This window comes from Populus euphratica, unplaced genomic scaffold (genome assembly GCF_000495115.2).
Source record: "Populus euphratica unplaced genomic scaffold, PopEup_1.0 scaffold552.1, whole genome shotgun sequence".
Taxonomy (NCBI): Eukaryota; Viridiplantae; Streptophyta; class Magnoliopsida; order Malpighiales; family Salicaceae; genus Populus; species Populus euphratica.
The window spans coordinates 58,912-74,226 of NW_011500235.1; the positions used below are offsets into that span (position 1 = coordinate 58,912).

A 15,315-nucleotide genomic window follows, 5' to 3' on the forward strand; every position below is an offset into this window, starting at 1 on the left:
ACAACTTTACTTGGCCATGTCATGCTATAAGTATAGTCTTTAGTCTTCACAACTTTACTTGGCCATGTCATGCTATAAGTATAGTCTTTAGTCTTCACAACTTTACTTGGCCATGTCATGCTATAAGTATAGTCTTTAAGTTACAGTTAAAGTCATACTATTGATGTGGATTGAAGGGTTAGAGCTTGAAGTATATAATTTTTGTTAAAATTATAAAAACAGTTCTAAACTTGTGTTTTTATACGATTTCACTTGATTTTACTGATTTTATCTAATTTTAATTTGATTTTATTAATTTTTAAGTTTTTAAAGTGACTTTACACATTAATCATATATTAACTTATAAAATTATATAATTTTACGAGTCAACTCCTGATTTTAACAACCTTACACGTGCCTTTATATCTTTAAATATTAAATTATTATATGAAGATGATAATAAATTATTTATTTTGTCATCATGGCCTAGAAAAATAAAAGATTAATGGATGGTCTATGAAGGCAAATTACAAGAAGAACAATCACTCCGACTTCTAGCCTTAAATCATATAGATCATATGAATATTCTTACCAAGAACATTGCTATTGATTTCTATTATTAATGTAAATAGATAGTGCAATAGGATTCTAGGAAAACAGTTGTAAATCCTTCCATATTTAGCTTGTTGTAATTCCTTACATTTAGCATATACTTTATATATAAATTAGATTCTTAACCAATCAATAGAGTATAAAAAATTTTCATTGAAAACATACTATATTTCTCTATATAGTATCAGAGTCTTAATAAGCAAGCAGTTATGAGTTTAAATCGCTTTATTCTTATTTATTTAATAAAAATTAAGTACAAAATAGTATGGACTTATACAAATTTAATTTCAAACTCAAATAGCTTTCACTTGAAAGGGTATGTTAGAGAATAATATAAATTATATCTTGAGACCTCATTTAACAACTTAAACTTTTAAGTTGAGATAATTCTTTAACATGGTATCAGAACCTTAATGACCAAGCAACCACGAGTTTAAATTTTATTATCTCTATTTATTTAATAAAAAATAAATATAAGATAGTATGAGAATAATATATATCATATCTTGTAACTTTATCTAACAAATTAAATTATTAAATTAAAATTATTTTTTGGTGATATAAAAAAATGATGTAAAATGTTTTCAATGGTCTACGTAGCAAGTTATTAAAGCATCTAGTTATATTTGATATATATGGATATGTAACATAAACTATTTATTTAGAACATTTAATTTAAAAAAAAAAAAGAAGTGAACAATTAGAATAAAAACACAATATAAAAAAATACATGAACTCTTAATTATATCAAATAATTATTACTATCTTAATACATAAACTCTCTTAAGAATTATTGTAATGATTATCTAACTATTAGCTCTTTCACTTCTACGATGAACGTACAACTTTTTTACTAACATAACTATTCTCACCTTTATCTCTATCAATAGCATATCTTACATTTATCCATTTATTTTCACACGTTTACTAATGAAAGACTTAATTGAAATACTATAAGGATTTAAGCAAAATATCCAATCCAATTCATGTATTATAATAAAATTTTTGGAAACTTAAAGGACCTTAAGATTGGTTGGGCTTGTATTTTTTCTTGCTTTTTAATCGATCCACACTTAATAAAAACTGTACAATACACATCTTAGTCTAAGGTCTACAACACAAAATTTAATTTGATTTAAATAAAATATAATTAACAACATATGTATTTTGAGAAACATTCACTCAAAGTATTGGTTGGAAAAAAATAGTTAATGTCCCTTCTAAGAGTACATTAATGCACTTTTTTCATAAAATACACAAATACAAAATCAAATACACTTGTCTTTATATTATTGGATATTAACATATAATTATAGACATGTAACCATTCAATGGTTGATTTAATTAGCCAAAATAAATAAATAAATCAGCAGTTCATGTGGCAAGCTAGTAAATTGTCTACATAATACGGGTATGAAACTTCCCTAATCACTTCTTCCACTTTTAATATATATATATATATATATATATATATATATATATATATATATATATATATATATATATATATATATATATAGGGGTTCAATATTCTTGAATTGAACCTTTTTGACTATCATCCATTAAGCTTCCCAATGCAGCTTGGGAGCAGTGATTGAGACTAAACATGCCTTTGTAAGAGAAAAAATAAGGCGGGGATGGCACCAATCAAGGTAGTCGTCTTCAAGTGCACCAAAAGGCCTGCAAATTAAAGGGGGGAAAAGAAGGCATCCCAAAATCATTTTCTAGATATAACTGATATCTATAAATGTAACATATACACAATATAGCTGCCCACGTATAAAATAATTCACATGGATGAATATAATTAATTGTGATCCAAGATATGGACACTGCTCCTCATTTTTAATTTTCAGAAAATGCAGTGAACAGATTGAAAAATGAAGAACAATCATGGAGTGTCATCTAAAATTGCTCATACCTAAAAAAAAGTGTGTGTGAGAGTGTGTAAACTGGAATATAGAGAAGTATAAAAACATGAAGAACTAACCGTGGTGAATTACTGATATTATTTATAATGAAGAGACTGTCATAATTATTAGTAAACCTACATTGAAGCAAGCACTGCGCTTTCTACACGCTCTCTTTCCTTTCTTGAGCTCCGAGAAGAACTCATCTTTGGAGTAAATATGGCCTGCTGGTGAAGCCAAGAAAACCCTTCTGGCAGGTATTGGTGGAGACCAAAGACCACTTTGCTCATAATCGAAGTCATATTGAGATGCATCGAAGAACTTACCAAGAAGTCTCTCGGAGACTGATTTCGAAACCATTTGAATACTTGGACTTGCCAAGGAAGAACTCCCTGGTGATGATGGTGATGCCTCAGATATATTTTCCATCAACAGAGAGAGAGGGGGTATGTGTGTGTTTTGGAATTTTCTCTATGAGATTATGGAAGGGATGCAGACACGAAGGAATAGTAATAAAGTGCAAGCTGTGGCTACAACAAGATGTGCTTTCCGTGTGTTTTGTTTATGTTCGAGAATTACTTGGGAGGAAGTTTGGTATTGTTTGGTAGACAAGAAATCTAAGCTTTGGTCAAAGGATCAAGACCCTAAAGTCCTTTAATCCATGTGACTACGTGCACTAACTCAATTAATTTTATCAATATTTTTCTCAAAAGCTAATTTATCAAGTGAGATTTAATAAATAATTTATATTATTTTTTAATTTATCAATTTTTTAAATAAATTTTTTAAATTTAAAATTTATACTAACCCATATTATACTATATTGTGTTTAATTTTTATTATATAAATAATGATAATAAGATTCAAACTCGTAACCGCTTGATCATTAAAAAATTAATATTATATTAAAAAATTAATTTAATTTAAAGAGTTAAATTGTTAAATAAAAACTAATTATATAATTTAATTTTTTTATTAATTTTAATTTTTAATATCGTCGAGACTAATTTATGTGTACACAAACACATTCATAGAGTATCCAAATTGCCCATCCTTGTTATCTTCACACACGAAACCATATAACGTGTCTAAGGAAACCCATTTGATTTGTTTTTCTTCTTTTACAAAAGGATGCGGTCAAGTTGAGGACTGAAGATTTTCATGAAAGCTACGCTAATATTTTAGTGGATTAATTAATAAATAGTATCCAAAAAAGAGGCCTTAATATTACACACTTTTTGAGACCTCGTGTTCAATCAAGTGTCGGAAGACACTCTCATAAAGTTTTTCTGAGTTCCTCAATGCCACATCATTAAAGGTCTCATGCTAGGAGCAGCAGACGTTATCATTCTAACTTTCTGTACTTCCAAGCTGCTGCCCAACTGTATTTATTTTTATATTTTAAAAATATTTTAATTTTATTAAATTAATATATTTTTTAATATTTTTAGATTATTTTAATAAATTATATCAAAATAATTTTTTAAAAATAAAAAAATATTATTTTAATATATTTAAAAAATACTTTAAAAAACAATTATAACCACATTTTTAAGCGGGCTCTTAAAAATACTTTAAAAAACAATTACAACCACATTTTTAAACGGGCTCTTAATATTTAATAATTATAACAATAATTAAAAGAATTTAAATGAATAATATTATTTAAAAAATTAAACTCTTTCATTTTATAACATTTAATAAGCAAGATTTCTATGCTAATTTTCTATTTTTTTTATTTTTATGTTTCAACTTATTTTTTATATTATTATTCATATGAAAAATGTTTAATTAATATTTTTATTTTTATTTTTATTTTTAATATATTGATTTAAAATATATAAAACAACTAAAAAAATTATTTTAATAAAATTTTAATTAAAATATATTAATATAAAAACAATCTACACTACAATAGTAAACTTTTGTCATTATTATCTCTCAGCATAGTTTTTACTGGACTAGAGTGTGCTGAGTCCAAATCTTACATCTTATAATTTATCTTTGAAAAGCTTGCATACTATTTAATAAATTTATCATATTTTTTTTTAAATTTTAATGTTTATTAAATAAACATAATTGATTTCAAGTAATCTCCTTTAGTTTTTTATATAAGGATTGTACTTTATATTTTTTTTATTGACTTGTTTTTAAATTTTTAGAGTTCATAGCCAATATAAATATAGTACTGTATAGTTTAGGAGTAATTTAAATGGCTTATTTAGAATGTTATATGGTGTATAAATAAATAAATAAATAAATAAATAAAAACATATTGACTTATATTTTAGATTATTAGACAATTAATCATTTTCATCAAGTGCTCGGAAAAATTATAATACTTGAAGATCAATTTTTTATATAATTATGTGATTTCACAATCCCTTCAAAAATACTTCAAAGTGGAGGGAGATTTTATCCCTATTTTCATGATTGTATAAAAGTATATCTATATCAACTTTTTCATGTTATTTTTACAATATTATATTAGTGCCATCAATGTCATCAATGCATCAATAAAGTGTCTAGATATAAAGGAAAGAGAGATTACATGATGAGTTTTTAAATCTAAAATGTTTAGAAATAAGTTTAATGTATTATATAATTAGTTAATTTATTAGTTTATGCAATCTGATCAATTCTTTATGGTCAAGGTATTTAATGACTTAATATAAAAAGTCTAGAGGATTGGTAAGTGGTAATAGATAATACCTGATAAAACAGGTGACCAGTAATTGTTGTAGTAGCAAGTGATGTTTGGTAAGCCAGATAACTAGTAGTTGGTACCTATAAAAGATCCTAGTTGATGGATGTAGGGACTCTCTGATGGTAAAATCAGTAACTTTGTAAAGAGAGAAAGTGCAATGATATTTTAAAAATATAGACTTTAAAAATATATATGTTATAAATATTGAGAATGAAGAGATTGAGATTAGTGAGTAGTAGAAGATAATGTTTGATAAGGCAAGTAACCAATAATTGTGATATTAGCAGGTGATGCATGGTAAACCAAGTGACTGGTAGCTGGTACTTATAATAGATTAATTAAACACTCCCTACTTGGAATAATATATGAAAATCTAATTTGGACTGTGGATATTGATGAATCTAGAGACAATCAGAATATCAGATTTGAGGAAAATGAAGTAAGAGAAAAAATGGGTCTTTTATCAGAATATCAGATTTGAGGAAAATGAAATAAGAGAAAAAACGGGTCTTTTGAGAGAGAGAGAGAGAGAGAGAGAGAGAATGGAAGTTATAGAAGCTATGTTGCTGGTGTTAGTCTTGCTAAGGTTGAGAGTCAAGACTTGAGAATTTGAAATTTCAACAAAGAAAAAAGGGGATATGGGGAACTCAAGGACAGGGAGATCATACATTTTTTAAATTTTATCAAGCTTGTATAATCAGTCTGATTTGATCAATTTTTTGAGTTTGCTTGATTTTGTTTGATTTTACTAATTTTCGAGTTTTTAACTCGATTTCACAAGTTATATACATGTTGACTCCTAAAATCATACAATTTTACAAGTTAACTTGCGATTTTGATAACATTGCTTTAGACTTATCACTCTTTATAATAATCATAATTAATATCATTTGAAAGAATATTCTCGACATGCTTATGAAATAAAAAGAGTTATTTGATTTGAGATATGCACCCCTATGCAATGTAATTCAAGAGCTTTTGGTGTGCTGAATCAGTACTCTCAAATTTAGTAGAAAAAATAAGATATGGTCATACTATTTGTGTAAAGTTAGATATGACATAGATATGATGAAAATGTCAAAATATTTTAGTTTTTGAGGATTTAGGTGAAAAATAGATGAATACTTTCCATAAAAGATATGTATTATTCTTCAACACTCCTTAATGCAAATTTTCAAATTTCGAATCAAGTTTCTCTTGTTATTTGTGAGGTATACATAACACCTAATTTCTTTTTAGCGATGCAACCTTGAATTGTTAGGTTATTCCTTATGATTTGTACTCATATCATGTATTTTATATTATAGTTTTTTGTATGTCATTTTTATAATGCCTAATCTTTAGTCATATGTTATATGGCCTCCCGCAACCACATAACCTACTTTTATTTTTATTCTTATTGTTTTTTTTTTCTTATGTTATATGACCTCTACAATCACACCATTTCATTTATTTTTTTAGTCTTGTGTTGTGTAGTCTTATATGCCACATCAAGTGCAAGTTCTCAATCATTTATGTGTTTGAAAACTTGTATCTTTTCTTTTAATATAGTTTAAGCTTAAAGATCAATATGGTCTATTAGTGTTTGGTGGGGAAAAAAAGAATAGACAACTTGGCTATTCACTTGTTCATTAGCTCAACAATGCATGAATAACTTGGTTATCCACTAAGTTGTTTGGGCCTTAGCCTAACAACAAACAGTGAACATCTAAGTTATTCGCTATGTTATTTAGGCCTTATTACTCGGATCAAGCCTTGATAAAACACCTAACTATCTCAATTGGGTCTAAATCCCACATGAATTTCATAAGGGCAAGACTAGCACACACCACAATGCAATATTATGACATTCAAGTAGTCAATATATTGTTGCAAACTTACTTCTCTAGCTACACCTTGTTAATATAACATTATAATCTCCCATGCTTATGAATTTGTAAATTGCTAATACAACGTCTAGCTTTTTTGTCAATGGTTATCATATGTCTATAACATCATATCCCATGAGATAATCTTATATGACCAAGGTTCATAAATGCTCCGGGTCAGTAGGTACATAATATCACAAAGCAACATAACATATGAAAATCACAATATTTACTTTTGTACGCACATTGTTCTCATTTTTTTTCTTCTATGCATTATTTTCCTCCTATGATTTGCTAGTTTAAACATTGAAGAGTCCCCTATCTCAATAAGAAATTTGTTTTGCATGATTTTAGGGACTAGTCTCTCTTAATTTTTTTTTAAAATTCTCCAAAGTCAATCGTAGCATCTTATTTTGCTGATTTTATACTATTTTTTAGAACTACTAACACTTGGCCTTTAAGTTAAGATTATATAAAGAATATCTATGCCAATTTGATTAAGTGATTAGTGTCTTGAATCATTAAGAAAAGTGCATTGTTTTACTTTCCATGAAAGATTTCCATTATTTTCAACAAAAAAAAAAAATCATTTTGGCTTGTTTTGTTTTACAGAGCTTCTCAATAGGTTTTGATCCAAATAAATAACACATAACATAAGTTGATAAGGTTCTAATAAGCAATAAACCTAAAAATGATCATGTAGAAATAGTGAGAGACTTAATGTTTATTCTAATATTTTGAGATATGTAACTTATTCGTATAAGCTTAGGGCTTTTTTTTCCTTATAAATTTTAAGGAAATTTTGTATTTATTTTGTATTTTTCAAATTTTTGTAGCTACATGTTAAGATTTTATACAATAAAGCAATTAGTTATTTTTTCTTTTTAAGTTTCAAGTTGTATAATAGTCTAGTGATCATTTTGGCCATTCTTTCAAACCACATATCCAACATGGAAAATGAGACTTGAGAATTATAAGTACATAAACATATGCAAGTATATACAAATATTAAATAAGGTTAATTAAGGACCTTAGTTTGGCCTTCTTCAAAAAGCTAATTATTATGTTGCTACCTGACATAAATTGGAACTTCTAAAAATTAAAGGGAAAACTAGAAAAATGGATTCGCTACCTAGGTTTTAAGAAATCAAGAATCCTAAAATATGTACTTATTCCAAATATTGAAGTAAAGGGTTAGTTATGTTGAAAGGAAAACAATTCTAAAATATGTACTCATTCCAAATATTCAAGTAAGGGGTTAGTTATGCTTAAAGTAAGATAAACATCATTTTTTATGTTTTTTTTTTTAAAGAAAAGTTACCTTAGCAACATGTTTTCTCTTAAATCATTTTTATACGTGCCATTTACCTTTCAAATTATTTTTTAAACATATTTGCAAGTCATTTATCATTGATTGATGTTCGTCGAGTTAGCGTTGAGCTCTGAATCATGAGTCTCACAACTTGATGATTTTTATTATTATTTTTAACCATTCAAAACATGTTAGGCCTGTGTCAGTTGCTAGAACTATGAGACTTATCGACCTAGCCATTAAAACCATGTTTAACTAACCAAAACTTGTTGATTTGACAAAAACTCGTCTATATATATTTTAACCCATTTTTAATAAAAACCATTTGTTTGATATACAATTGTCCCTAAAATTAGGACACTTGTTAACTTAACCATTAAAAATAAGTTTAATCAAAATATCATCAACTTAACAAAAACTTGATGAAAAATCGCATTTTTTAACTCGTTTTAGGATTAAAAACCTTGTGTTAGTTCTATAATAATCTTTGAAACTAGAATATTCATCAGCTTAACCATTAAAATTTTTTTAACAAAGAATGTTAAAAGAGGAAACCTCGACACAAACCAAAAGGGGAAAATACATTAGATTTCACTATGGCTTATGTTATTTAAAACCATGGTACTATGATGCATATCAAAAGTTAGGCTCAAAATGAAGCAAAAGCAACTTAAAAATACTAAAATGAAAGATTATACATGAACTGAGATATTTATCCTCAATAGTACATGGATTTATACATTAATAAAGGTTACTAATGCTACTGCGAAAGACATGCTATTATTTCTAGATTTAAAGCCTCAAAATGATAGTTTAGAGTTGGGCCTTTCATAAAAAATTTACATTATTTTTACTTCTATAACTTCAAATATATGCTGAAAACCAAAACAGTGTATGAGCTATAATGAGCTTCTAGACAAATTCAAACTTCTCAATTTCTTCTATGTTTTGAACTTCAAAATGGCATAAATGGGTTTTAAACTCTTATAAAGATTTCAGGCATATGTATTATCTTTTCATCAAGCCAAATAATGCCTAAAATTGATGTGTTTAGCTTTTGCTAAAACCTAAAAATCGAATATTATTTTGGTTCAACTATACCAGACTACCTTTTCTAAATCAAATCTCTCTTGGTTTATATCCTCTCTTTTTTTCAGTCTCTTTTTATTCTATTCCCTTCTACTTATATTTCTTCTCTCTCTTTGATAAGCCTTAAGAAAGGACCTAAAACTTCTCTTTCAAAACTCAATCTTGACCCTTAACTATGTAAAATTAATCTTCACCATCCAACTCTCCTTGCTAGCTATTTTTGTAATGTATTTATAGTTGATAGAGGGTGTCTTTGTGATGATGGCCCAGCTAGTTTTGAAGGACAAATGAGGTTTTATTTTATGCTTAATTTGACAACTGAAATAAAGGATGAAATGGTATGGTTTTTAGCCTTTTTTTACAGCAATAACAAAAGGTACATGAGTTATACTTTTATGATAGACCGTAAAACATTTGTAGCATGAAAAATGGTTTGACATGGTGTCCTTTTGACACTTTTTGCAAGTTGAAACTTGGATGATAAGGTGAGGTTTTATTGCTTGATTTTAAAGCAAATAATAAAGTCATGAAAATGGTGTATTTTTATTTTATTTGAAAACAAAGTAGAAAAAGTGGGTGAAACAGGGTTAAAATCGAGCTATAACATATTGTATCAAAATTGGGGGAGCCATCATGCCTCTAGTATGATATTCTTAATTTTATCATTTCGAAAAGACCTCTATTTATCTTCTATCATTTTAATTTGAGCTACTTCTTTATGGTCACATCAATCTTTTCGTCGTGTCAATACACTCTGAAGGTTTATTTCTTAAGGTTTTATAAGGAGCCGGTGGTCATATCAACTTTCTTAGAGGATACACTCTAAAGGTTTATTTCCTAAGGTTTTATAAAGAGCCAGAGATAGCTAGATATAATGTTTGATAGAGATATAAGAAAAAATGACAGAAATTTGATTCTTCTGCTTGGTGCATGCATGGTAACTATATAGAGGTAAGGATTTTCAATTTGATTCAATTTTTTATATAAAAAAACCAACCAAACTAATCATATCTAGAGAGAAAGAGAGAACTAGACCTAACCAATTTCAGTTTAATATGGTTTTTTTTTAAAAAAAAATCAACAAAACCTATTAGTTTCTTAGCGGGCTTTCTTAAGCGTTTTATGGCCAAATTCGATTTATTTTTATTGAAGAAGGGGCAAAACCATAATAAATTCATAAAATGGATAAGATAATTGAAAATACTCAACAACATATATAAATGTAATCACAAAATAGAAAGAAAAAAAAAGGTACAAGAATATATGAACTTATCTGAACAAAATATATAAATGTAATCATAAAATCTTGCTGCAAGTAAAACATATTCAAACGTTGAACTTTTTCTCTTTTGTACATTAGGAATAACAAGAACTTCGTGTTTCAACGAAAGAACGCAAATTTTAAAGGCGAGCTGCCGTAAAAGAGATCAAGAGAGAAGGGTGGGGAATGGGAAGGGGCATGTGATTATGATAGTGATAAGAGTTTTAATTTTTAGAAGATAATTTTATATTTATACCCTATTAAGTTAAACATAGTTTTTAAGTTTTTGGTCAAATCAGTATACTTTGGTTAGGTTATGTTCAAAAAAGCCTTAGACCAAAACCAAACATGACCTTCTTTCTGATTTTCTAATTAGTATTTTTTTTTCTCACCCCTGTAACCACATGGACACAACAAATTCTAATTAGGTGAAGATATAAATTAAATATCAAATAAAATAAAATGTCAAAAAACAGACACATAACTTATGGTTTTTCCCTTCCTTGACCAATAATTGGCAATGTATATATAGAACTACATGGAAAGGTTCAGCATCTAGCATGAATCGCGGAAGCTACTATAAATAGACAGATCATACAAACAAGATATTCCAATCCAAAGAGCTTGATTGCTGAAAATGATATTTGGTTTAATGATTTAATATAATAATCCTGGATTGGGTGTGCCTCACCATATATTACTTGATTCTTGTTAGCTCATTGCACAAGCATTCAGCAGTCCTACTGCACGAAGATGGTGACTTGCTTGCAAGTGATCCCGTGTAATGCTACCTTTGTCGTGCAGTTCCATGTTTGGAAGTAAAATATCAGATACTTTGGATTAAGAGACAGGACAAACGTATTCAGTGACATACCTGCTTGGCATGCTTACCTATCTTATTGCACTGTTTGCAGCAGGCATCAACCTTGTGCCAGAATAGTGTGTTCTTCGCATCCTTAACATCTGTGGAATCTATAACATGAATGTCAACATGCTAATGATAATCAGTATAAACTCACCATTTTAATCTCATACAGCATCCGCAAAAATCTATAAATAGATCATATGAATGATGCTGTTGAATAATTCCATCATTTCTGCATTTGAATTCACTCGCCACAAAAACATAATTATGGAAAAAACAAAAAGCATATCAAAATTATATTCCTTCCTAACCATTAATCAAGAGGCAATGGTTTCTGTCTATCCAAATAATCTTGTATTTGGTCATAAAAAGATCTATAGCATCATCATCTTCCAGCTAACTTTGCTATTTTCAATCTTCTTCACTTCCAGTAATGCTTATTAGATATTGATTCAAATTCTGGCCAAATTGTTTTTGCTGAGAATGACTCAGCAGCATGCTTCCGGGCCTCTTCCGCCCATTCTGCTTGCTATCTGGGGATCCTTAATGAGTTTAGCCATTGCCAAAGAGAACTCTTCAGGAGTAGGGTTGCAAAGAAATCCTGTTTCTCCATCCTTAATGATCTCCACAGGACCACCACTACTGCATGCAATCACAGGCTTATGAGCTGCCACTGCCTCCAAAGGGACGATGCCAAAGTGTTCATCCTACATCTATTTAACTATTAATTTAAAACATCATCATTCACCTAAAAGTATGATATATGTGATAGATAAGTGCACAGGATCACACCTTAGGACTATAAATGACACAGGCACTGTGAAAGAAGTTTATTTCTTTCAGCTGTTGAGCAGGATGTAATGAAGTTTACCAGATGAGAGGCTCCTTCCCTTTCTGCCACGCGTCTAGGTTCCACCAGATATTCAACATTCTCTATCAATCAATTATCATATCCGCCTGAAAGAAAAATTATATGCAAGCATTTAATGAGCAAACTCATCTCAAAGAAAATTGTCAGCTTGTCATCTTAATAAAAGATTTGAATTATTTCACTCTCTGTTACAAGAACACCAGCATTTTGCAGAACACTGCCTTCACAACATATTTGTTATCCATTCCACCCATTCAAAAAATGCTGTAGGAATTTCCAAAGTAATTATCTCAAGTGTAATTTCAATGAATAGAAATCATTAGTGAAGGTGCATGTCCTCCCCACTCCCTCCCTCACTCTTTTTATGAGAGGAAGGTGCATGGCCCTTTCTGCAACAAGTATAAAGAGATAATGAAGACACCACAACACAGGTATAAAAATCATTTTCCAAACTCAACGATGTAAAAGGTTGGTGAGTAATGTAACCCAGGAGGGAAGCAAATTGAGACTTGCCAGCAATGGTCAAAGTAGCTTCAGTTAGACTTTGACTTTGAAGGGCATGTTCCTCAAGTGTATGAAGTCTGGCAAAGGCAGAAACTGTCAACTCTATGTTCTTTTTCCTTTCAAAGCGATTTATCGAGAGAAAATTCAGCCTACACCACATGAACAGATAAGAATAAGATTCTGAACTACAGGAAGGAAAAACAATGAAAGAAATTCTTGTCCATCATTGCAAAAGCCCGTCTAGAGTAATAAGATGCAAGAGATGTACAATATTTTTTTTTTTCGTTACTTATAGAAACGAGGAACATCAGATTGATCCACGTTAACTGCAGGGTAAAGAACAGCAGGTTGGATTTCTCGTGCATGAACATTCTTGAATGTATTCACGAACATAGATGCAGTGAATTTACTATTAACAACTATCATAACTGCCATTCCTGCAGTCCCAAAGAGCAGTTAATGAGAACTGGTAGTTTCAACTTTCAACTGGGACAAAGTTAACATCAAAGAGATATTTGATGTGATCAAAAAAGAAAAACAACAGAATTTTGAAACAGACAAGTTGTAATTTCTTCTATTAAATCAATGGGTTTCCTATATAACCTCCGGAGAACAGTTGTATGTTGAGCCAGCAACAAATCAGGAAAATGACAGTAAAAAACTACCGGGATAAACAGGACTATTGTAAGAAACCTAAGGCTAAAACCTAAATAATAAATCATATCAATATCAAAGGCCTACAATACCTTCATTGACTTTTTAAGTTTCAAAAGTGGGATGACAACAGAGACCTGGTCAGCTAGTACAACATCAAATGAAAGCCACAGGAATAGCACGCAAAGAGCAATGAAAATGCACCGCAAATATGCATATACAACATACAGCATGAAGACGATAGAATACATGTCGGGTTAGGAAAGAACTATATACAAGAGCCACCTAATTGTGAAACACCTATCACACACAACTTCAACAAGTGCATGCAATCATGACCTTCTAATCACCAAGATTTTTAATGAAGAAACTCCAATGTTTTACTTTTACTTAACATATAAAGTTTTCTGCAAGAAGAATTCAAACCAAATGCAGACTTTGATATGGATAAATGACAATAAACGTAACTTACCAGCCACAGTTTCTTCGAGGCATCGGTTTTTATCATGATGAGCTGTAAGAATATGAACATTGTGGCCAAGGGAGGCAAGTTCAACAGCAGCATCAACTATTAAGCTTTCAGCTCCGCCTGTAAATCATTATTATGTACGAAAACAATCAGTTTAAGATTCCAACAGTTGGCAACACAACCTGTACTATACAATAACACTCATACATTTGAAGAAACAAAAATCTCTTTTCTTCGAGCCAGATAATTCAACCCTTCTACCAAATAAGCATTGAATTTTCTATGCATCGTTTGATTCAATTGGCTTCGTTATTTTAATCGTCAAACAAAAAATCAGCCATTGGTAGTTCAATTGATACCAACAAATTCCCAGAATTGAAAAGGTTGAGAGAGAAAATGTAAGGCACAGAAAAGGGTGAAAAGTGATGCAAAAAATACCTATTCCAAGGTCTGGATGAATGGTGCCAATCTTTAATTTTCTCTCAATTCCTCTGCTCTTCTTCGTTTACGGATCAGACCTGAAGAATATAAACTGCCTTATCAACAAGAACGATGTTAATTCAGCATTGGAATAAACTACGCATGCATGATAAAACAGAATTCACTGAGAAATAATCCTACATATCTTGAAGATACTTATCCAAAAACAAATCATTAAAGCCCTAATCCATTTTTAGGACCCTTTCTACTGCTGCTTCTCCTTTGAAGACCTTGGTATGGTACCTACCCTAGAATAGTACCATGTATTGACAGTATTCTCGAAACCTATATATAAAGTATACTTTTATCAAAGACTAGATAAAGTCTTAGAAGAGGTAGCCAGCATATTTAAGATATATCAAATCAGGAAATTCAGTGAAAAGAATAACTTTGAAGGGCTGAGATAAAAGGTGTTTTCGGGTTTGCCGATGTAGAAACCCAAGAATCTGAATACAAGTTTCGATAGGAACCAAATACCAGTTTGGATAGGAACCAAATACTAGCCTGAGGGATCTTTGGAATTGTATTATTTCACACCACTTCCGGTATAACCAATCTAAAAGATGCAAACTTGTTTGTTAAGTTTGGAAGGGACAAGATCAACTTATCAGTTGCAATCCTCACCAAAACAATTTTTATCCCCGAACCACTTTAGGAAGACATGAAAAGGTTCCATTGTATACCTACTCTACATTGGATGGTGTGCCATATAGAAACTCAGATTCCAGTATTTA

The 15,315-nt window shown here is 29.7% G+C and overlaps 1 protein-coding gene and 1 pseudogene across 1 annotated transcript; both read right to left on the reverse strand.

Moving 5' to 3' along the window:
* Positions 1-2,093: 2,093 nt before the first annotated feature.
* Positions 2,094-3,013, reverse strand: LOC105112491 (uncharacterized). The gene is made up of 2 exons (XM_011008201.1): positions 2,643-3,013; positions 2,094-2,271 (listed from the first exon to the last, which is right to left on the reverse strand). Exons 1-2 carry the CDS (start codon positions 2,928-2,930, stop codon positions 2,254-2,256), a joined length of 306 nt encoding a protein of 101 aa, XP_011006503.1. The 5' UTR covers positions 2,931-3,013; the 3' UTR covers positions 2,094-2,253.
* Positions 3,014-11,777: 8,764 nt separating this feature from the next.
* Positions 11,778-15,028, reverse strand: LOC105112492 (alpha-1,3/1,6-mannosyltransferase ALG2-like; annotated as a pseudogene).
* Between the last annotated feature and the right edge of the window lie 287 nt (positions 15,029-15,315).

Bases quoted from the DNA above. Each gene is read 5' to 3' on its own strand.
- LOC105112491 (XM_011008201.1), bottom strand. From the start codon at position 2,930: ATGGAAAATATATCTGAGGCATCACCATCATCACCAGGGAGTTCTTCC.